We start from the raw sequence: 25,535 nt of genomic DNA, 5'->3' as shown, positions 1-25,535 counted from the left end.
TTCAGGAAGTACCAACCAAAGCGTAAACCAGAGAGCCTTTCGAAAGCACTTAGAATGCTGTAAATATACCTCATTTGGTGAAGAATTAGAATACAAATGCCAGATGATTATGTATCAGCACAAATGTGTCAAGCAATCATTAAAGTTTAACGAAAAGTTATTAGACGTTTTGGAAGGATAGAAAATCCCACGCGTTACTTATACGCTGTAGTAATGTTAGTTTAAAGACTAATGTATTCTGCTTAAAACGTAACTGGAAATGTTGCCCACATATTGATTTAAATCTTTTATACCAAAATGATCCACATGCCGAGCTTTATTACCGTTTTGTAATATTTGACCCCCATCATACATTTAAATGAAATTTAGGACGTAGTTTAATTTTAACAAGACTTGGGTCATGTTTGACATTAGTATTTTGTTTTCGTCTACTTTCTGAACCCTTTCTCATCCGAGTTGTATTTTTGTATGAACCATGTTAGAAAAGGTAAAATGTGTCCTTGTAACTGGAAGTTTAAATAAAAGATCTTAAATCAAAAACATATCTTTGTCATCAGGACATGTATGTATGTATGTATGTGTGTGTATATATATATATATATATATATATATATATATATATATATATATATAAGGTTTTTAAAATAAACAAAAGCTGATGCTGACGTGTTTGTCTTATTTACAACTGTCATGCTTATTATTTTTGTGTAACAATGTCATGCTTATTATTTTAATATTAGCAGAAAAGCATCATTGGGTCACATTTGAGAGAGAGAGAGAGAGAGAGAGAGAGAGTGCGTCCCACTGTTTTGAGACGCGGATCGGGTGTTATTAATAAGTTTTATGTTCATTTACTGACATAAACAAGTGTCTGTGCATGCGCCATGCGCAGCTGTTTTATCTTTTAAGACTTTATCTTTTTGTTCCAAAATAGTCACCATGTAGTTAATGCAAATTTAGAGAATACACAATTGAAGAAATCGGCTTGGTGCAATGCTTTTCTCAAATAACCATGAATGTAATACGAATTATTTTAAGTGATTAATTGACAAGACCCAGTTACCATTTCCAATGGTGCTGTTGTATGTAGCGGTTGCATTGACGTCTACGATAGGTTGACGGTATTCAGTTCAGTTCCTGTGACTGTTAACTGTACATTAATGAAACTTAGAAATAGATCCTGTTGAGAAGTGTTTAGTACTATCTATTAAGTTTTGTTTTAGATCATGGGTGGATTTTGTTAGGGATCAAACATAAGCGAGTTTTGATTGGTTGACTTCAACAATATATTTTAGGACAGTATGCGTTTTCATTGTTCTACGATATGCATTACATGACTAAGGGAAATATATTTGTTTTTAACGAAGCCCCATGATGTCATGCTATATACTAACTCTATTACTTATTCTTCCCTGGAACTATCCTCTTACATTTTTGTTTGCAGGAGCAAATACCTTTACATTACACGCTGCCATTACATCCAATACGCATCAATTTCCTTGGCCGATGCAAATATTTCTAAGATATCGATAAAGTGCACGTAAAGTGTTGAATGTACTTGTAAAAACTGTTTTCATAATTCAACTTTTGTTTTTTTCAATGCAAGGTTGTTTGTTTCAATACCTATTGTAGAAATGAAAGTTATAATTTATGGTTTGATGGACATTTGAAAACAAATCTTGATCTATCCCCAAGGGTTTCCAGTAATATAGGCCTAATTTCTCCTGCTTTTAACTCTATTGACATTTCTTCGTCCTGCAGGCAAGCTGATGAAAAGCAATATTTGCGTTCAATTAAAACTGCTCTCCTTGTATCTTAAAAAAAATATTTGTTTCATCATTTCTTTATTTCATTAATTCCAAATGACCGATATGAACACGTTATCATTCTTTTTTGCCAATGGATAATCCTCAGATGCAAACTGTGACATCATTGCTATATTTACTCATAATAGCTATAGACATTGACACATTGACAGTAAACATAAAGCTTGACTAATTATTCATTAAAATGATGTTAGTAGTTTCATTTGCACAAAGAAGATATAATAATCCGATATCGTTTTCAACTGGAACCGATTAAAGAGGCATTTCAACAAATAATCACAAATGATAACATATGAGTAGTGAATAGGGATACCCTAGCCTCAATGGGAAATAGCATTACAGGACCCCCTGGGACAATCTAGCCTCAAGGGGAATTTAACATGGGAAAAAGTCTTGGGACACTCTAGCCTCAATGGAAATTGAACATGGGGAAAAAGTCTTGGGTCACTCTAGCCTCAAGGGGAATTGAAAATGGAACAGGGTCGGGACCCTATTTTAATAGGGTCCCGACCTGATGGGTCTATGGAAAGGGAGCATAAGAAAATTGAAACAGGGAGGGGTCTCTATTTTTTTTAAACAAAAAAATAATAAAAAAATGGGGTAGGCAATTGAAAGTCTATCTCTTTTCGAGAAATGTGGGTGGCCCTGAAAAGGGCCTTTGGGGTTCTTCTTCTTTTAATTTCTTCTATTTCTCCACCAGCTTCTTATTTTCTGTCCTACACTCTTTCTCTTCTTTTCTTTCTTTTCTTCCTTCTTTTTCTCTTCTTTCTTCTTCTCCTCCTCTTCTTTCTTCCTCTTCTCATTTTCTTCTTCCTTTTCAATTTTTTCGTTCCATACTCTCATCCTTATCCTTTCCACTTCATCCTCCTTCTCCTCCTTTATTTCTTTCATCAGAGCACTGATCATTTCCTTTACTTTTCTTAAATTGTTGATCTCCATCTTCACTCGATGTGGACTATAAGAATAGTGATCCTCGTTTAACCTCACTAACATTTGCTCCATCATACCCAAATTGTCCAGTACGTCTTGCAATGTTTTCATTTTATCAAGTTGGTTTGAAGCCATCTTCTTTTTTATTCTTTGTAGAATGGTTTGAACGACGAATACTGTGGGTTCTTATAGTGAAAGCACGGACGTGATGGAAAACATCCCCCTAAAACATAAAATTGATATTACCTCGATATCACTTAAAACGCGCGGACGTGAAGGAAAACATCCCCCTACTTTTCTCATTTCATATTATCTACTAGTCACATACGTGAAGCAGCAATAAACAAAACCCAAATCTACTATCCACACAAACGTACGTGAGCGCTTACAAACACACACACACACACACACACACACACACAAGGAAAAAAGAGTCAGTGTTTATATTCACACTACTCTACCTACACACATTGGCAAATCGATTACTATTTCTTTTCTAAAGGTTTGGGTAGCCCTGAAAAGGGCTGTTTTTTTGAACTCCATGTCACCTGGTTAATGATGGCACCTTCCAGGCCTGGCACCACACACACATCTTCTTCCCCCGTCTCTTTTCACTCTTTTTTGGGGGAGAGCAGAGGCGGGATAAGTGGCTTCAGAATCCCAATTTTCTGTCTCTGGGATTCTGAAATTTTCTTCTTGTGGTTGTGGTACAGCCATTCCTCTCTCCTTTTCCTCCTCTTCTTTTTTTCTTCTCTCCACCTCTTCTTTGTTTCTTCTCTCCTCCTTTTTCATCCTTCCCTCTTCTACAATGGCTTCCGCAGCCAGTTTATTTAATATGTGCCTGGCATATTCCAGGTGCACATGAAGTTCTGCGAGCCTTCTGCTCATTCTCAAGTGTTGATCAATCAACAAGGGTAGCTAGACTGCCGAGCGAGTTTCAATATATACTAAAAGCGCTGACGTGAAGGAAAACATACCCTAAAACAAAATTGATCTTACCTAGATCATGACCTAACAAACGCGCGGACCTAAAAGAAACACTCACTCACTTTTTTACTACCCATTACTATTTTAAAAATTTTCATTAAAAATAATATACTATCCACATGCGCTGAGCAGCAATAAACAGACCCCAAATCTACTCTCCCCACACGTCAAACAGCAAAAAAAAGAAAACATGATCATAATCTACTATCCACAGAAACGTACGTGAGTGCTTACAAACACACAATCATATACACAAACACATACACTCACACCACAAAAGAGTCAGTGTTTATATTCACACTACTCTACATACACACATTGGCAAATGGATTGTTATTTCTTTTCTAGAGTATTGGGTAGCCCTGGAAAGGGCTGGTTTTTTTTGTTTGCTATGGCAATCATTTAGTTTCTAAGAATGCGATGTCCTCTGACGATAGACTTTCTTGCGATAGGTCTGCTTCTTCGGAAAGAGAAGAAGAATTCTTTGGTGTCGATACGACAATCGACAAAGCCTCTGTCAGGTTCAAGTTGCTGCTGCTGTTGCTGCTCTCTCTGCTGTTTCTGAAGTCTGTACTTCTCTGTCCATTCTTCTTTCTTCCTGTTCACTTCTTCTCTGAAGAGCTCTTCTATCAGGTCTTCAGTGACTTTTAACATTCTCACATTCTCTATCTCTTCTGGCTTCGGTATCAGACTGTGTCTGACCCTATGCAAATTCACGTAGGCTTCGTTTAGCTTAGCTAGTTTGGAGCACATCTTCGTAGGAGGATGAGTCGACAATGGATGGTTAGACTGGAGGCTACCCCCGGCTTTAAAGTCAAAGCGCAGACGTGAAGGAAAACATCCCTCCACGTTTTTCGAGCCGCAACGTTCAGTGAGTGTCATGAGAGGGATAGTAAGAAGTCAAAGAGCATGAATCAAGATTCCTATAGCCAAACAAAAGACAAAGGCATTTTTTTCAAAACACAACATTTTTTTTATTCAAAATCACTTAACACTAACAAACAGCTATAACATTTTTAACAATAATCCAACAATATAACATCAAACATTTTTTTCAAATCTCAAACATCTTTTTCAATTAACACTCTACTTTAAACAGGGCTGACAACGTTGTGAATGAAATTGTGATTTCCACTGTTGGAAGTCATTAGGCCATTGATGGACTCTACGTTTCCTAGCTTGAGACAAAAGATAAGCATAATGGTCACAAAACCATTGATCTACTTTCACATCATTTCTAGAAGAAGAACGAGGATCAAAATGAGTCACTAAATGTTCTAAGGAATAGCCCAGGCTGCGATGATGCAGAAAATACACACAATATTGTCCACACACAAATGAATCTGTGCCTTGCAATTTCACATTATTGAATCGGGTGGTCTGAGCATTTCTTCTCATAAAGTCAATGATATCGTCTTCCAAAGGGGGCAATCCGTACGAATCGAAATATTCCACACATCCTTCTTGAGGAAAGTAAACGGCTACCCAGTGGGTTCCTGGGAGATGACTGTCGTCCGTGTTGATCACATAAGCTAGATGGTCTTGATGTTTGCGATGAGGGAGTTCATCTTTAGCACAGGCGACAGGATTCCAAGAAGCCGTATAGGAACTGTGGTTCAAAAGGTAATAAAGTTCCCAGGTATCCATGTTTTGTGTGTTTTTTTTTTCTTCTTCACAGGTAATAATAAGTCATCAATTCGATCCTGACTTTTTGCTTGAAAATGTCTGACAAATAACCGTTTCTTCGCTTCGTCTCCCCACTCTGATTCAGGAGAGCTGCGATACGATGGATCTCTTGAGTGGTTAATGGTGGACAAGAATGTTCACGCAAGTCTTTATACCACTGGTGCAACACGACTTCGTCCGAGATGAGACTCCAAGCTTCGTCCAGATACTCGTCCAATTATTCTTCTTGACTCAGCATCAGGCATTTATCGTGTTGAATTTGACTGGGATGATCGTTTTGACATCCATAGCAATTTTTCTTGATCAATTCCGTCATTTTTTCGACCAAGTGTTTGGCAAAACAGGAGACTAAATGGTCTTCTTGTTCTGGCCATCATGACTTCATCATGATAACTTCTTTTTCCACGGTCTCCTCACATTCCATCTCCAAAGTTTCTCCACTAGGTAAAGAGGGATAACAGTCTTCCATGGTTTCTAATAATCTAGAATGACTTCTCTCAAACTGTTGATTTCTATGGTATTATCAAATTCTGCCTACAGGATGACGTTCACTGTCTCTGGCAGAGGATTTGCAAACTGAAGTTCCACACGAATCTGGCCAGATTTTATAGGATGGAAATGTCCCTCGTCGCTGCCCTGGTCAGGAGTGAAATCGAAAGCCCACAAAGCATAGCCTCCTGCGTAATCTTCGTACGTAATGCCGTGACTGGTGTTGGTTCCTAACTGCCCGGTGGCTTCGTACAAGGACAAGTACGATCTCAAGTAATTCTTCTTGGTAAAGTCAGGTTCGAAAGGTCGGGTACACAAGGTCTTGCCATCGCGACTGACTTCGATTTTCTTAACGTCGAAGTGTTGAAAGTAGAAAGGATTTTCAGTGAAGGCTCCGTTGAAGGCTGAATTCTCGACCATACCGAGGATTAAACGCTTGGGTAACTGGCCTTGAAACAGATGATCTTCGATCATGGAATGATGGCTAGCGGGAATGGTGAACGTTTTCACTTCCACGTGTCGTATGCGATACTTGGCGGTCGTTCTGCTCAGCGTCTGACTGATGTCGTTTCCCACTTTAGGTAACACTTCCACGCGTCGTACGTAGAGTTTGGCCTCCTCGATTTTGCTTTTGGGATTGACGCCAGCACTATCAGTCAACAAATGGAACGCGGCACTGCTGCCATTCAGTCTCAAGCGAACATTTACACCGTTCAGCAAATATTTCTCTTGCAACCACATGTCCAAATGGAAACGATCCGTCAGTTCTAGACTCTGTCCATTTAATATTTTGTCTCTTCGTTCTTCAACTCACGCATTGTGTGATGTTTTGCTTGAATCAGGTTCGAATTCGTTAAACTCGCCCGCATCGTCAGGTTCCCATAACACGCAGGCATTGAGATGAGTATTCTTGGCGTCTATTCCGTACGTCAAGAGATTTTCCAGGTAGGCACGATAAGGGTAAGTATCCATGCTTCTGCTGACCAGTTTGTTATTCAAGTACAAATCCACTGAGCTGAACAAGGAATGCATGAAATTGTTGACGGGAGCTACTTTCTCGTCTACTATAGTATCTCTTCCCTTATATAGAACTTTGACTTTCAAGTACAAGTAACTGTTATTCAGATCGATGTAATCTTCGGGCTGTCCTTTGATTTCAAACTCGATGGGAGCGGAATCTGTCAATGAGGAGAGAGGGTGAAATTCTCCCATTGGGATTCTTGCATCGTCATCATGATAGGGGGCATGGCAAACAGATCCAGTTCCGACTTGGAACAAGCGCATGACTCTCGGTGCATCATTTTATTCTGTTTCTCAATAATCAAAAACGTCTAAGTCTCGAACAGTTCTTCTTTTCTTTGCCTTTCTAGCTTTAGAAGTGTGAAGGCTGGTGAAAGGGTGTTTTCTTCGTCGTCTCTTTCTGCCTTGTCCTTGCTGAATGCCTGACTCAGTAGCGTGCAGGGCATTTATAGGTGTTTCTCGTCGACCCAAAAGGTCTTTGCCCGTTTGCAGCAAGACATTTTTGCCTGCCCTCATGAAGGCTTCTTTAGGGTTTTGTTTGTCGATGATGACATTTTGGAGAAATTCTTTGCCTTGCGTCAGTGCTGCATCTTTCAAGGCGTGCAATCCGCGTGTCACCATCGGTTTCAACACCGGGGCCACGGAAGGAAAGGCCGATTTCAGCATATCTCCTAAACCGTGTCCTCGCTGTCGAGCAACCCCTCGGTACACTGGATACATGACTGACGAGTCGTGAGAGAACCGTTTTCGAAAATGGAGTTTCCTTTGGTGAATGAAATATTTTGTCCCAGATCTCCTTTTATAGCAATGTTGACCGTGTCCAAATACGACTTGCTGACAGGCAAATGGTGAGGATGTACAAATTCGCGGTGGACGTGATAAGTGTTTCCACTCTCCTGGTTATCGTTCGTGGCAGAATTCACTTTGAAAGGAATGACACGCAGTAACGGTACGGAGGTGTGTCCCACCACGCTGTACTCCACCACATCGGAGTACACGAAGATCAAATTCAGTCCCTGGTTCAGTTCTACCGGGACACGAAAATACCTCGCAAAATGCCCATTGTTGTCAATGTCTCCCATGTGAATCTTTTTGGTCTGCTTATCCGTGACCATATGGAGGTCTCCACCCAAAATGTCATACAATTCAGGGCAAAATTTAATACGCATACTTTTTTCCTCACTTTCAAATTTGATTAGTAGACGGTGAGACACTTTGTGGTACTCAATGGTGACACGTTTTTTTAGTGCAGTCAGAACTGTGTCAAATGCTGCATGGAATTTGTCAGCGATTGCCTCCACCAGATGTTGACCACCAAAATAATGGCCTGGGTTAATTTTAAATTCATAAACGTAAAAAGGAGGAGAAGGGTCACTGCTGCTACGGGGTATTGGGGTTTTCGCAAGTGATTTATGTTGATGAGTGGTCATCATGGTTTGCTGCACTGTTTGGTCCAGAATTTCGACGTAAAAAAAGTTTTGAGTTTCAGTGATGTTTTGGGCTTCGTGATCTAATGGGATGGCCTGAGGTAATTTGGCCGTGTAACAGCACAACGTGTTGTGGGGAAACACATCCATGGAACTGTCACTGGGTAAGGTTAAGTAAAATTGGTTTTGGTGACTCATAATTCCAGAGTTCTGTGGCTGTCCGAGGGGTTACTAGACGTCAGAGGAGTGTCTCCGCTCAAAATGGGGTTGTTGTTGTTGTTGTTGGAGTGGTGACGGGCACTGGCACTGGACACAAGGTTTCCGTGGTTCCCGTTGGAAGAGAATTTCAGGGAGGGATTAGGAAGCAGGTAACCGATGAAACTGCTCAATAAAATGGTCCACAATTGTTTGTCTCCTTGTTGCAAACTCAAATTGGCGATGGCTGCCCCGATGACACAATACAGCACGAAGATTTGGCAGAAAAAGACGATTTGCGTTTTAGGCACACGTTCTCCACACCACACCCACAAGGGTTGTTTTTGTAAATCTTGCAGAGAAGAACTGGGTGAAGGAGTTGTCGACGTAGCTGCGTCTGTGTGAAAGGGCATGATGGTCACTTCTTTTTATAGTCGATGAATTGCGAAGCGTCGATCCAAGAATCAAAACTGGGTGGATATCCTTTCCAACGTACTTTGACTTCTTTGACACGTCGTTTGCCCACTTTACGGGTTCTGCATTCGAGAATGCTTTCGATGTCGTACACGTCGTCTTCTTTTTTGGTGACACGTTGTAACTCGGGCAAATAAAACGTTCCTTTGAGCACTTCTCCGTTCATGTCTTCCAATTTATAGATGGCAGGATGACGGCCATGCACTCGTCCAGTGACACGAAACAATTCGGTCGTCCAGTTAGGTAAGTAACCTTTGTCGAAAGTGCGTTTGGTTTTGCCAATGCGCACCCAATCTCCTACGGTCAACTCTCCACTTTTCGTGGGGACAGCCCTCGTCGGGGACGTACCAAACAGGCGCTCAAACATCAGCACTTCGTTGTCAGGTGTCACTTCTTGCGGGGCACGTCCAATGCTTCGATGGTAAGATTGGTTGTACGCTTGCACCAGGTGCGGTAAGATGTCGATGTACTTCAGAGTGTGGTGATGCGTAAAATATTTCCACATGCGTTCTTTCAAAGTGCGTTGAAAACGTTCCACGATGCTGGCTTTGGTTTCGGGATTCTCGGTGGTAAAAAAATGAATGTCACGTTTCTTTAATTCTTTTTGGAAAGCTTGGTTCAGAAATTCGGTATCTTTGTCCGTTTGCCATCGAAGAGGGTGACGACCGCTTTGTTTCAACACCCGTTGCAGGGCTCGCACTAACTCGCTCCTCGATTTGGAAGTCAAGGGCACGACCCAGGCAAATTTGGAAAAGACGTCGATGACACAAAACAAATATTTGTAGCCACGATTGTAGCTGGCCAAATGAGAGACATCGGCTAAATCGGTTTGCCATTGATGATCGATGCCTTCCACTCGGGTGCGACTTCTGGAAAACTTGCGCCGAATGGGTTTGTGTAAAGTGTAGGTAGCTTGTTCTTGCAACCATCGTTGCACTTGAGGTAAACGGAGACTTTTCAGTCGAGTTTTGGCAGCACGATACAATTTTTGAACTCCTGCGTGACCTGCAGGATGGGAGGGATCGTAGTAAATGCTGGCTAACACCTTCTCCATTTTTTTTTGGTGTGTTAATAAGTCACCCACTCTTCGGTGATGCTACTTTGGGTGGGTCGAAAGGGTGGTTTAGAAACGGATTTACGTGTCCGATGGGCTACGGGAGTAGAGGTCGAAGGTAGTGGTGGTGGAGGTGGCAATGGAATGGCTTTGGTGTTCTTTTCTTTTTTCACTTCTGGTTTCCTTTCTTTCTTTTTCACTTCTGTCGAAGGAGAAGTGGACATCATCTTTTTAACCCAAGCTTTCATTTCCTCTCGTTGGGGTGTGGGGGACGGGGGTCAACAAGGATGCTGCAATCTTACTTGAAATGGGAGCTGTTAACGGTGTTTGAAACACTTCTCGCATTTCTTCGTCCTCAGGTCTTCGTGGATTAGCATCTCTGGTGACCCCTGGGGATGGTAGTAGTAGTGGTGGTGGTGGTAGTGATGATGGTGCTGGACTTTTCATCAAGGTCTTAAAATCTTTCAGAGTGGGTAGAGTTGTTTCGTCTAAAGCTTTCTGGTGAAAGAGTTGCAGTCGTTGCAAGAGTTGACCGTACTTTTGCGATTTTTCTGTTTCGGACAAATCTTGGCGATCCGTCAAGGACTGCAATTCGTGTTGTAACTGGGACATCTCGCTCAAATTGGGATTGGGAGATAAATGTGGGGTGTGTTGTTCTTGCCAACGATTGTATTCCATCCATCGTTTGTAAGGTACTAAAGCTAGTTTTCGTCCTTCCATGCGGTGTCAGGGGTGGATTCTGAGATCTTGGGACTTTCGAGGGCCTTTTTGTCTTGCTCCGACCAGTCCACCCAACATGGTTCCCAAGACTCCTTTCAGCAATGGGCCTAACAAGAGGGGTAAAATACCTCCACGTTGGACCAACATCTTTTGACGAATGGGAATTTTCTTTTGAACCATTTGGCGAAGAACGTGACGATGTTTGCCTAAGCATTGTTTCTGGTGTTTGGACAAAGGGATCGTGCCTTTCAAGACGTTCAAACAACATTCGCACACGGTATCGATGACCTCTTTGGAAGCTGATTGAATGAGTTTTTTTCGTAGGGGTGGAGAAGCTTTGGACAGGACAGATAACATGTTCCCATGTTTGACTAAACGAGGAGGCAGTCCTTTCCTTTTCTTTCCTTGGGGTTGTTTAGAAGAGGGATGTTTTCTGGAGGGTGACATCTTTGAGTCTTCCGCACCAAAAACACTGATACCCCTACTTAGTCACAGGCCTTTTTATACTGGAACGCGTCGCCACTGGTTGTGTTTACGGCGTATCAACTTCAGGACAGGCATGACACGTCGTGCAGGGGTACGCAACGGACTAAATCGAGCCTCTTTTTGCTTGGACAAATCCAGTAAACTTTGTAACATGCCCGATCTTTCTTGAACTTTGATTTTGGGAGAAGGTACTTTGTGAGCAGCGGCCACTGCCGCTAAATTGGAGGGTCCTGCCACTGGGGAAGTTCTTGGGGTTATCAACGGAGAAGTTCTTGGTGTAATTAACGTCTCCAAGTACTCTTCAGTTCTTGGTGACATCAACGGGGAAGTGAATGAACCTGAGGCTACCGGAGACGCGGTCACCGCCTTTGCAGGTCGTGCTTTGCGAGTGTAAGGTTGCGTCCTGGCCGAAGAAGTGCCTCTCTTGCGACTAGTTTTCTTCTGTGGGCTTTTCTTTTTCTGGAGACTTTTTCTCTGTTTCTTTTTCTGGGGGCTTCTTTTCTTTTTCCGGGGTGGTGTCTGGTAAGAGGAGGGTCCCCGCACTGGAGAAGTTCTAGCAGACACGGGTGTCCTTGGGGACTTGGTCTTGACACCGTATCTGTTTTTCTTCTTCTTGGAGCTTCGTTGGACTTTTTTCTTGGGGAGAACTTTGGGAGCATTAGGATCCCATCTTAAGAGAGAGCGAATGATGACCCCTCCTAGAACACCGCACCCTCCAGGTTTCAAAATGATTTGTTTTTTGGTTTGAGTGTCCATGCGAGGATCGGCCAGTTGGGTCAAAGCGACTTTGTTTCGATCAAAAAAGCGTTTGGTTTGATGAGGAATCTGAACGGTCCCTTGGAGTAATTGACGTGCCGTCACCGTGAACCATCGTAAGACTTCTTTGAGACTAGCTTCTAAGACACAAGCTCGTATTTGTGGATTTTTTTCTCGACTGATGCCGTACAAGGCACGAATCAATTTGACGGGAAGATGCGACTGAAGGGACGTCATGTTCAAACTGTGTGAGACAGACGAAAAGGGTCTGAGGTTTTATAGATTTTTTGTGGAGTGAAGTTACGTCGAGGACGGAGCCGTGTACAGGACAGGCCCTCCGTCTTGGCACCAGTGGTGAAACAAGTGGGTTCGAAATCGAAAATCATCGTGGGTCGTAGGTTTTAAATCGACGAGTAAATAGGCGTGTGGTGTTTGAGTGGCATCGTCGTACGCCTGAGTCAGCCAAGGCGTTCCTAACTGTTTGGCTAAGACTTGCACTTGCGATTTATCTCGAGGGCTTTTAAACAAGACCACTTAATGTGCATTGAGACTGATGGTGAGATGGGCTTTACTTTGTTGAAACAAATTTTGGGTGATGTAAACGACACTGGCATTACGATGATGCCCTTTGCGCGTGAACCACAATTTAATTTCTTCTTCCTCTTCTCCTCACATGTCGTCGAAATGGGTTTGACGGGAGTCAGAGACGATGCCGTCGTCTTCTTTAGGAATGCCTTCCACAAACACGATGGAATCGCCTTGACTTTCTCGCAAGAGACTGTACGCCGATTGCCACTCTTTGTAACACCACACGATACGTTGAGGTGGTCGATCGATCAAATGATGTTTATGTTCGATCAGACGTTTGACGAATTCGGTGTTGCCTGAACCGCTAGGTCCAGCAATGAGCATGTTAAAGGGATGGCGAAGATACAAAGCCTCCCAACTGGCACGATCTAAGTGTTCGTCGATGACTTTGACAGTGGAGGAAGAGGGAGCAGAGACAGCAGAGGTAACCATAGTGTTAGGAATGTCACTTGTGACACGAAAACAGACAAGACAAGAGTTTATATACTTTTTACAGAACACGTTTATTGAATGTTTTAAACATGAACACGAAAGACAAAAATACATAAAAGCCAAAGGCTTAAGGACAAGGATAAAAGGCACATGATAACCACTAACGTGGAATAAAAACAAGTGTCTGTACAACATGTTTTGGGTAATGTTCTGACCAGTTCTATAGGGGGTAAGGTCACACAAGTGTCTTCCCGAAAGGGTCTTTCATGTATGTCCACGACAGTCCTGTCCTGGGTGACTAGTTCTTCTGGTACTGTCACTAACACAGGTTGAAAAGGAACTTTTTTCCTTGAACAACTCTTGTGCATACTGGGCCACTTCTTGAGTCCAAGCCTCAAAATCCCATTCTTTCCAGGCACGGACATCTGTCCAATGGGGGTGTAAGTCACAAGCTACACACACATCGTCATACACGTCTTCGGTGGCTAAAGGTTGACGAATCTTTTTTTCCTGTTGAGGTCGAGAAGTATCCAGACGAAAACGCAAGGCTTTGAGCAAAAGGAGTCTTTCGTGACCATTTAAGGCCATTGGGGTGGTAAGTACTGTTCGTAAAGAGTCCACAAGGAATCGGCTGGTAAACGAAATCCCAGAAAACAAGTCACTAAGACACACACCACTTGTCGACCCAAATTGAATGGATACAGTTCTTGTAATAATCGATGGTAATGATCCACGGTTTGAATATGGTCATTGAGTTTCTTCCACGGAATCTATTCAATTACATGTGACATAAGCCGTGGCATGGCAGCCTGATTTTATAGTCTCTTTGTTTCGGAAGCAATAAAGGTACTTTCTAACTAGACATCTTCATTCTCCAGTAGGGAATCTAAGTCTTACATACTGTAACCGAAACGTCAGAGTTTGTCTAGATGTTTCGTCTTCCGCTAAGCAGATTCCACGTAAAATATATTGGTAATCCTTTAACTCGTCTTCCTCAATACGTTGCACTAGGTGAATCTCGAAGTAACCAAAATTACGAACGTTTAGTTCATTCACTAACTGAAAGTGTTCAACAAGGTCTGACCACTGAAACAATTTCTGATGAATCAGTCCTCTTATACCATTCAGGTACCAGTGGTTAAAGATCTGGTGACGTAACGGATGCAACTGTTCTTTACGTTTGACTTGTATTTTGATCAGCTCTCGGTAAATGCGTTCTCTCAACTCCACAGGCAAAGCACGAATGTTCTCTTGTAAAGTATCCATGAATAGGTCATACTAAATCCTCTTTTGTCTGACACAAGAAATGTACCGTTTGCACAGACATGGTTTTACTTCAGTGTCGAATCTAAATCGTTTCATCACTAATTTACTCATTACAATTCGTTCAGAAGTTTCCTCTTTCACTAAATTGACATTGCGTAAAAGATGTTGGTAATTCGTTAACTCTTCCTCTGGAATTCGATGCAGTAAGTTTACAATGTAGTAGATAGAATCATCAATAGCAAACCAATCCTTTTTAAAACTAGGGGATCGTTGATCAATGTCTGCCCAATGGAACACTTTCAACTGAATCAGTCCTTGTATAGCATTCAGGTACCAGTGGTTCAAACACCGGTGACGTAACGGATGCAATTGTTCTTTACGTTTCACTTGTATTTTGACCAGCTCTCGGTAAATGCGTTCTCTCAACTCCACAGGCAAAGCACGAATGTTCTCTTGTAAAGTATCCATAAACAGATTATGGTAAGTTACTTCAATGTCTCGGTCCCACTAAGGGTAAGTAATGACAATTCGGTGACCATCGAGCATGTTCTGCGTAGGCCGAATCTTGTGGTTCCCAGTGGTGAGTGACACACCGCAACTGAAGCATTTGACTTTATCTCCTTCGCCCAAGTAGAAAAATCCGGCTCTGGCTAATTCTTCGGGGGTCGGTCCTCCCAGATACTTTGGCCATTTTCCTTTGAACGATTGAAGACGATTTTCAAAGTCGCAGTATTCCGACAAACGCACAGGGAACGAATATTCGTCTTTCACAGGTTCGTTTCGATGAGGGTTGGGTGACATGGACAGGAGTTTGCTCAGGGCTGTATGACATCCGTAGGGGGGTAGACGTGAAGGTGAATATCCACCTTTAAAACGAAACCCAGTAAAGTGTCCAAGAGGACGAGCGGCATCGCTTTCGCATCCCTCAGGTTTGGCACGCACAGCATCACTTTCCATGATAGGGGTAGTGAGAACAAAGTTCCCATGATGCTTTACGGCATCGCTAAGGTCACAGCGTACAGCATCGTTCCCATCGCAAGGCTCACAATCGCATTCCACTTCAGAAGCCCAACACTTGAATTGTGCCTGTCTGAACTTGTTTTGTGTTTCTCTGAAAGTATTCATCTTGTTCGATCGGTCTTGGTAGGTAGTCACAATGAACTATCGATCTTGACCATAGTCCCTTTTTATACTAGTCGCAATGCAGTCTCAAGCTTGTACATCGTTCCCTTTTTATGTCTTGTTTTGGAAGGTACCGTCTCTAAGGTGCCGTCATCATTGTACCGTAGTGTCATGGGTGGAAAGGCCATAGAAAGGTAAGGACAGTGCGGAGACCATCGAGTATGTTCCAGAATAGCTGAATCTTTGTAGATACATAGATCCATTCGTAACTTCAGTCCGCAAGCGAAACACTGTACTTCGTATTCCAATCCTGACTCAGGTCCCAAGTAGACAAATCCTGTTCTAGCTAAAACATGCGAAGAAGGTAATCCTTCCCTATCCGTAGCCATTTTTGAAACGTGTCCAATCGACGGGCACAATCACAATAGTCAGGTAAGAAGACTGGAAAAGGGTAGGGTTTGAACTTGGAGTTCTCATCGGGTTTATCACTCGATTCTTGCTGTGGCGAAGTCATGCTTCTGGTGGGTGGTTATCCTCTTACAACCAATGTTTTATACCGACGTGTCCATACGGTAAGGTGAAATGATTGGGCAGTCGCACTCGCTTCTGGTACACGATTTGATGGACTTTTTCCAAGGGTCGACTGACGATGTGGTGAGTGGGTAAACGTACAATCTTGTTGGGTTGATAGGTGGTCACTTTAAAGTGTTCATCTTCTCTAGACTGCAAGGCTTCTTTCAGTACCCCAAAGTTGACTACTCGACTGGTACGATAATTCACAGTCAATCCTTTCACTTTACACGTCGTGTGCACTTCTCCTTGTTTGTCCCGGTATTCGTAGCCGTAATTTTTAGGGCCACCACTGGCGAAACTTAGAATCTTGTCGTTGGGATGCTCGTCTGTCCAGGCTCCTAAACGGTCTCCTTCGATGTCAGGGTGCTGTTGACTCGGGTGATGGATGTAAATGCAACTGTCCGTGTCAAAGTACTGGACACGTTCCCCTAACAGTTCTAAAGCTTCGTACAATTTTAAGCGAGCATGAGCTGTCACGTAAGTCGCAATGATGACATTTCCAAAAGGGTGGTCTTGTACAAAGTCCAGATCTTCTTCGTAATTGACCAAGATCAAATCCTCTCGAACGACGTCCACGTGTTTCATGTATTTGGTTTTGTCGTGAATCATCTGGAAGTAGCGGGAAGGTTCTGTCAAATATTCCGTCTTGGGTAAACACGGGCGTTGTGCCATTTTGCCCCACAAACAATTTAACATCACTTTGGCAAACGATCGCCTGCCTTTGTTTTTCTCGATGTGATCTAAAGAGATACCTTCTTGTTCATAGTATTTCTCTTTGAATGTCTTTTGGTCTTCGGGAGTGTGACACCAGGAATGATAGCCGCTGCCTTCTTGCTTTAGTTTCAAAAAGGCATCCACGTAGTCTGCGAAAATGCCTTTCTGCGTGGGGTCACCCTTGTGGTATTGTTGTGTCTTGGGAAAGTGGCAAATTTCGTACACTTCTAACAGTTGGTATCCCATGTCCAGAGCTTTGAACAATTCTACGCTAACCCACGTCCCCATCAAGGCCCGTTCTTCCTGGGTGTGCTGACAAGGTTAGTGTTGGTTGCACGTTTCGGCACAAGTACGGCACAAAGGAGACATCAGTTTGCCTTGGCAATGGTGAGGTAAGACGGGATGGTACAAGTCGGTGGGAGGCAAAACTTTACACTTGATCAGACCTTCGTATTGTCGAATGTTTTTCAGGTCGATGTGTTCCGTCAAAAATTGTGGGTGCCCTACAGGAAAGCGACAATATTTGCACACGTAGGGATACAGCGAACACACGTCCAAGTATTTCATTTCTTCTCCTTTCTCTTCGTCGGCTTGGTACAGCAAACAGGTGGCATTGGTCCTTCCTCCGTACAAACTATCCCTCGGGTTCAGCGGGTCCATGAACTGGTAACTTTCCACGAGGCGTTTAAACTCGGGATCGGTTTTCAAACGGTGATCGTACTCGTGTTCCCACATTTCCACCACTTGGTATCCTTCCTGTTCTAACTTTAGGCGTCGCTGACAAGTGGCCTGGTACAAGTCTTCCATGGTTCGTTGTAAAAACTGATTTTTAGTGTCGCGGTCAGGGTAACAGACGGGACATCCGTGAAATAAGCAACCGTTAAACTCGTACACGATCTTGGGGTTTTCTAAGTCCCGGCCATCGACCGAATGCGTTCCGATGGTCTTTTCACCTCCTCCTTTGCGGGCATGCTGAATCCATTTGTCTTCCTTGTCGCACAAGTAATGTAACCAACGTAGGGCTTTGACCGAGTATTGGCGTTTGACATAGTTGGTCGTTTGAGGACTGATGACAGCCACGGTGTTTTCAGGCATGAATCGTTGGCGGTACACTAAGGAACACGCTTTGGCAATGGTGCAAGCTTCTTTCAAAGGATCGATCCCTCCGTGTTCCATGAACAGTTCTCGAAATTTTCCACAGCATCGCCGTAAAATGTCCACGTCGGAACGACAATACTTTAGCATTTCTTCCTGAAAGTCGAAAGGGTCGGAGGCGTGGGCCATGGTACCAAGCGTAGAAAGCTTCTCGTTGTTCGGTACGCATGTTGTCGGGGTCGTAATAGTGAGCCTCAGGCAAATGGGGTAGAACGGCGTGTTGATTGGCTTCCGTATTGAAAAAGCGTGGAAAGTACCCTTTAGCCATTTCTCTCATTCCAAACGTTTTAGGCATTCGACTCAAAGGCATAGCTAAGTAACTCATCGAATCTTTAAACTGTACTTGTCCCACTTGCATGAAAATGATTTTGGCTCCGTTCAAAGTCACTTTAGGACGTTCGGTGCCATGTTCCGTATAGTACCTCAAAAGAAACTGTCCGTCGTATCCGGAGAAACTGTGAGCCATCACTGTGGCATGGCAATGACAATCTCCGTAACGTTCGATGTCCTCTTGGCTCCATGTCTTGTCGATGGGGTCTAAGACCCATTTGGCAAAATCGTCTAGCGTCTTTGGTCCTCGAAAGATTTTTTCACGCCCTCCAGGAATCTTGCTGCAGTGAGGGCAATGACTGAAGATAGGTTCTTGAATGCACTTCTCGCACGCTCGATGAGCCACGCAGAAATTAGGAATGTGAATGCCAGTCTCTTGCATGCATTCGAAATCGAAAAAGATGAAATTGCCTTTCTTCTTGTGTCCATCCTCTTCCTCTGGTGGGGGTTGGTATTTTTGCACGTAGCATTCCTGTTCCAAGTCCACGATGTGGAGACAAAAGTGACATTTTTTCTTTCCTGAACATACGTGTCCCTTGGCACTATTGGTACATAGACATTGTCCACACGTGGGGCACAATCTCAACAGTTGACAAGCGCATTTCTTCTGTCAACCTTGCGTCTTCAAATGCTGTTGGTAACAGGCAGGGCTGACAAACGTGCGCAGACAAGTGAAACGATGCACTGGTTCTTGCGCTTCGCTCTGACAGGGTGGAGAGGCCAAACATCCTGAGCATTTCAATCCGCAATGCTTGTGTTGCTCTCGATTGTTATAGCCATAGTCACATTTCTCACAGTAATAACCGTATCCCAGGAATCCAGTGATAGTGGTAATGGTATCGAAATGGTCATCGTGATGATAGACGTGAATGTATTTTCCATCCTTAAAGTCTTTCCCTTGAAACAACAGAGGCCCACGCCTTTCGTGAGGATGCACTTTCAAGGTGTAGCGTGGAGCTAGGGCATCTTGCAATTTTTGCATCTCAGGAATGCCACAGGCTTTGTCTTTGGGCAAGCCAGCTTGTCGTAACAGGAGTTCTGCTTCGTTTCGTTGTTTGGCTCGGTCCGATTTTCGAATAGTTTTCCAGGCTGTTTTACATTCTACCGTGTCGTTCTTGTTGACATAGGTTCGTCCCACCACGATGGCCCTGGCTAAATACATCTGGTCTTGACGGTTGTGAATTTGTACGAGACTTGTTTTGGTGATGCGAAGCTCGTCCACCAATAACATCTTTTTGCGTCCAGTCCCTTGAGGAGGAGAGACATGGGTCATGTCCAGTGTGGCCTTTCCATCGGTGATGTCAAACTGGTCATTGGATTGTTGTACGTGTTGAATCTTGTCCATGACTTTGGAAGTGGTCAATTCTGCAGGGGTGCTAAACTCGATCCAAACAGGGGATTTCAAACCGTCGTGTTGTATGGAAAGTCTCAAGCGATCGTCTTCTTTGGGTTGACATTGTCGCTTGAGTGCAGTGAGCAAAGAATCCCACACCCCAGTGATGAACACTTCTGCTTTCTCTAACGGCACTTCAGCCTTGAAATCTTTAAACTTCACCGTGTATTTGTAAGCCGTGGTTCTAAATTTTCTAGAGGAGCGCTTTTCCGTCTCTCGAATGGAATAGTACTTTTCAGGGTTGACTAAGGGTGGTGAACTTCGTTTAGAGGGTTTGGATTCTGGTTCACTCATGTCCTCTTCAAAATCACTGGCATGAGTTTGTGCCAAGACTTCAGCCCTGGTACGAGGCGATAGATCACGTTTCTGCCTCTTACTTTCTTCTTCTTTCTTCTCAAATGAATTGGATCGTTTCATCTTGAGTGCAAAACGTCAAATGACTCAAGTTTAAACACTATAGACTAATTTATAGTCATGGCAGACCAGCGTATATAAAAGGGTGTGTGTCTTGTCCTTTCACTATTTATTTCACTCTCAAACCGAGCACAACGATGGTAGAGACTACACAAATCGAACATTTCATCAGACCTTTGCGAGGGGTCATTAGAAAATTCTCTTCAGACCAGCCGACGGACTACTCTCCTTCCTTTCGAGATAAAACTCAATATACGTGCTACATCTGTCAGAAGAAAGGGCATTGGTCTTCAGAGTGTCCAGACCGTCAAAAAAGAAAAAAAAGGGGCTAGAAAAGACAAAAGTCAAGATACCTGTTATTTTTGTGAAGAGAAAGGACATTGGTCTCCAGATTGCCCAAAATAGAAACAAGAGGAGTCAGAAGAAAAGAGGGATTCTTCAGAACAAGAGAGGGATTCTTCAGAGGAAGAAAGCAGCCAGGTAAAGAAAAAGAAACAGGAGAAGAAAAGAAGAAGGGAAGAAAGTGAGGAGGAAGAGGAGGAAAAGACTGTGACGGTGAAGAAATTTAAAAAACATAGAGACTAAACAATGAGACAGAAGAAGTGTATGAACTTTTTAAAGTGCTCTGTTGTGAATTGTGAATTGGATTGTAAATATTTATAAAAGTATAAATTAGGTATATAAAGGTTAAGTGTCTTTGGGTTTTGATTTTAAAATAAGAACGTACACTCACGCACTCATACACAGACACGCACTATAGGGGTAAAATGTTTTTTTTTTTTTTTTTTTTTTTTTTTTTTAAGTTATTGGCAATTGAAAGTTTATCTCTTTTGTGGACTTGTGGGTGGCCCTGAAAAGGGCCTTTGGATTTTGGTGTAGGGGTGAGTTTAAACAATCAACTTTAACTGCCTTAAGCCTTTGCCACGGCCGAGGCCTACTTCTGATGATGATGATTTGGTTGAAATCATTAAGGGTGGTATGGTAGGCTTAGTCACAGGGTTGGCGTGTTTAGCTCGGGAAGGTCGTATTCTCTTCGGTCGTAATAAAGAAGTCTGATACATTTGTTTCATACTTCTTGACTCCGCTAAAATGTCTAACAGTACCGTGACCGTTTGATTTTCACCCTCTTGTTTCTTTGCTGCTATTTCTTCTTGTTGTTGTTTTTTTCTTACCTCTTCTTCTTGCTGTTGTTGCTGTAGGAGAAAAGCTTGTTCCGCTTCCTTTTGTCGTTGTATAAATTTCTCCAATTCTTCTTTCTGTCTCTGTCTAAAATTCTCCACGTGCGGTAATAAAGAAAATTCTTGCGAGGTAAGAAAATCCACAAAATCCCAATTTACCTCTTCTGAAAGTAAGTCCGGGTTCCCTTGGGCGGTCTCCACTGCTGGTGCACCCCAACTGATCGTTTTCTGAGTTTCCGTCATGTTGAATCACTGTCGCATAGATTGACTGCACACAGGCGCTAGCGAATCTATATAGACCACGTGACATCACAGACTGCTGTCTTCGGATTGGATGCGGGCTGACTGAATTTTGTAACGCGTGTTTGGATTGGTGAATGAACTCAATCCGTTTCAATCCTTCCTGCCCCTATAAATAAGCGCAGTTCACTGCATTGATTCACCTGTTCTCGGCGCCTCAACATGTGGACCGACGTACACTCTTCCACCCTTGTGTCAACGATGATGTTCAGGACGGACATACCCATGTATGTCCGATCCAAATGGACAGTTATCCATAGGACAGACACCAGTCTGTGGATACGTAGGATTTACGTGGAGAGGCAAGGATGCCTGAAAAGAGTGTTAGTCTATGGACCTACCATTAGACGAAGCCTAAGACGAAGAAGATGTTGCAGATGCCCTTTATGTTAAGGGCATATTAACATAAACCCAAAGGCCCTTTTCAGGGCCACCCACATTTCTCGAAAAGAGATAGACTTTCAATTGCCTACCCCATTTTTTTATTATGTTTTTGTTTTTAAAAAATAGAGACCCCTCCCTGTTTCAATTTTCGTATGTTCCCTTTCCATAGACCCATCAGGTCGGGACCCTATTAAAATAGGGTCCCGACCCTGTTCCATTTTCAATTCCCCTTGAGGCTAGAGTGACCCAAGACTTTTTCCCCATGTTCAATTTCCATTGAGGCTAGAGTGTCCCAAGACTTTTTCCCATGTTAAATTCCCCTTGAGGCTAGATTGTCCCACGATTTTTTCCCATGCTAAATTCCCCCTGAGGCTAGATTGTCCCACGATTTTTTCCCATGTTAAATTTCCATTGAGGCTAGATTGTCCCACGGGGTCCTGTAATGCTAATTCCCATTGAGGCTAGGGTATCCCTATTCACTACTCATATGTCAACGGATATAATCAATGACAGGAAATTACCATATAGATGATTGATACTTGGACCTATCAGCAGGCAGATTAATAAAGTATGAAATTTATCAACATGTAATATTGATATATAAAGTTATAAATAAGTCTGACTGAACTATGGATCTATCAACATATATGATCAATAATATGTGTATGTGTGATTTGGAATTTTAACGTAGTTTTAACATTTTTACAGTCATGTCACTACGATGTCTGCAGTGTGGCAGTTTAACGTGATGTATACATTGAGCAGCTATTAATCACATTTTTATAAGTCTTCCGTATGACTTGACCGGTGTTCGAACCCATGACCTATCTCAGTTAAGGTGAACGATCTAACCACTAGGCCACCTTAACTGCGATCAATAATGGAACAAGAATACGAGAGAAAGATATGTACGTAATATAACCGTTTGCTATACCATAGGAATAATTACTTACCATAACCAAAAATGTGAACCAGAAATTCCAGATCACTTAAATGCGTAACAAACTACAAAACAGTTACCATAACATACGACACAGAGCCCTACTATGTAATGAAACTGTCCAGTTAGTCTCTTAACAATGTATACGTGACAACACGTACATTTAATTCATTGAGGTTTGCTATTTTTATAGACGTGTATCTCAGTACGTTTTCTCTACTTCCGGTGTGCACTTTTCATTTTCTCCAAATATTTATTCGCCTTAATAAGATCATCTGGTCAGTGCTTAGAAATAATCTATTCAAATTATGATTGTTTATGAGTGTGCATGTGTCTTTTTCATAAGAGGTTTTTTCTGAGTGATTCTTTTATGATAAAAATTGCTGTAGTGGGTGTTACGTATATTTGATTTAATTTTTGTTTGATTTGATTTGATTGTGAGTTTTGGAATCTATTTATGTTCTTTACATGTCAATGTAATGTAAGTTTGTTTACTAAGAATTTGATATTTTCCAGAAAATTCAGTTTGACCTGAATCTTTCCATATATGCCTAATACTAGACACACTGTTTTTTTTTGACTTAGTTCCTGGCCTTGTTTGAGGGTCAAGTAAACAACCCTTTTTTCTCAGAGTAAAATGTAAACAGACTCATTCTCTTGCACATTTTTATGTCTATGTTTCATTTACATTAAAGTATAGACCAACAGTGTAAATTTGCAAAACTATGCTAATGCAAAGAAAGCAATTTATATTTAAAAACGGCGAGAAAGACTTGTCTAGTCACGCATTAAACATGCTTTGTTTTGGAATAAATATTAAAACACGGACATGCAATAACTTAACTCGATACAGTGCCCTTATTACTGGATCTTAGTAAATAGATTATTATAGAAATGTACTTGCTGGCTACAGTTGCACACGAGTTTGTAAAAGCTAATTTTAAATTAATCGTAACCAGGGTTAAATTGTAAAGAAACAAGTTAAGGAAGAAACAATTGTGAATAGGTCAAATGTATTTCACTACCACTTTTTCTGTTAAAGTTTTGTTGCTTTTGATTTCAGTACGGTTCTTAAATAGCTAAAATATATAATGCTTGTTGCAACACCCTCCTGATACCAGAGATCTGGGGTAAGGTCCGAAAAGCATATGGTAATTTGAATCGAATCAATGGTGTTCATAATACTTTTGCAATGAATGAATCTTGAGCTTCAAAGTCTTACAAATAGGGTAGAACAGGGATGTAGAAGAATTAATTTAATTTGTTACAGTACTATTAGGAATGAAGTATAGTTAGGATAATGCTTGTATACTACGGTACTATTTTATAGCTGCAATGAACACGCAGACACCGCACGCATATATATATATATATATATATATATATATATATATATATATATATATATATATATATATATATATATATATATATATATATATATATATATATATATATATATATATATATATATATATATATATATATATATATATATATATATATATATATATATATATATATATATATATATATATATATATATATATATATATATAAAGATGCTAGTTAGTTCTCCAATGTAGTACACCAATAGAGGACAACATCCTGTATGCAGTGGAAAAGAGGTTTTTGAACTCTGGTTAAGATTATGTGCTCTTGGTCTAGCTGGGAACTTTGAGAAAGGGAAGGATTGTGTTCCACAATAGCTTCTCAGTTCGGTTGCAAAGGGTTGCGTCAGTCGTTACTCATATATGTCCAGTTTTGGTAAGGATAGCTGCATTCGCGACCATGCAGTTTATTTATAAATAATTCGTAAAAAAACGGATGTATGTATGTACAGTATACAGTAGAAAAGTTACATGTTTGAAACTTTGCTCCAAAGCAGGTCATGTATTGGGATTCACGCCTCTGGGTAACTATCTATACGAAAGATAGCGAGAGTAGCCTCGAAGGAGCACTACTTTTAAATGCATTGAATCTAAAAGTAATATATTCTTTTAAAAAGTGGATATCTTGAGAGGGAGTACCGTTGATTTTCGTTTAGTAATTATTAATGAACAAGAAGTTGCAGCTGACGCATATGTTAAATACATAGCGGAATATATTTCTATTTTCAAGGGCGTTAATTTCTTAGGTGTTTTTGAAATAGTGGATAATTATTTGAAGTTCAGAAAGGTTTAAGCACGTTGGATCCAACATTTGTATTGTGGCAAAATGCGAAGTCAGCTGAGACGCAATAAATATTTAGCCAATGATAGCAGTCTAATAAAGATAACCGTCTTGCCGAATGTCTCCGTACTGCATATGACGCCGTCACGACGGAGAGGGATATTCGTCTAAAGTCTACAAATAATGTCTGAGTAATAGTGGACCATTTCCTGACAAACGAAACTTAGGGTTAAATTCTAAATTAACACTTAAGTGCCTCTGAGAACTGTTACATAATGCAGAAAGAAATTGACCTGTTAAGAGAAGTAACACGATAAAGTCGGTTTGACATTTGATCTTGCGAAGACACAGAACATAATTTTGTGAATGAATTTTCTATTTTTTAAATTAATTAAACGATGAGTAGATCCAACACCATAATCTTGCGCATAAACTGAAACAATAAACCAACCCATCTCTCTACGTATCTCTTCTCAGTGATACACTTTGGTCATCAGAAAAAATTGTATTGTACAAGCAAATAT

The 25,535-nt window shown here is 41.6% G+C and overlaps 1 protein-coding gene across 2 annotated transcripts in view; it reads left to right on the top strand.

Annotated features, from left to right (window-relative positions):
- Positions 1-540, top strand: part of LOC149777648 (deoxycytidylate deaminase-like) — an 82,972-nt gene extending 82,432 nt beyond the window's left edge. For both annotated transcript variants that reach the window (XM_089938709.1, XM_089938707.1), the window contains exon 6: positions 6-540. In XM_089938709.1, coding sequence (XP_089794835.1) covers positions 6-7 — 2 coding nt within the window. In that variant the 3' untranslated portion in view covers positions 8-540. The remainder of the gene's footprint in view (positions 1-5) is intronic.
- The last annotated feature ends 24,995 nt before the right edge of the window (positions 541-25,535 follow it).

This window comes from Sinohyriopsis cumingii, chromosome 17 (genome assembly GCF_028554795.1).
Source record: "Sinohyriopsis cumingii isolate HCF-2022 chromosome 17, ASM2855479v2, whole genome shotgun sequence".
Lineage (NCBI taxonomy): Eukaryota > Metazoa > Mollusca > Bivalvia > Unionida > Unionidae > Sinohyriopsis > Sinohyriopsis cumingii.
This window is presented reverse-complemented; position numbering and strand designations above follow the sequence as displayed.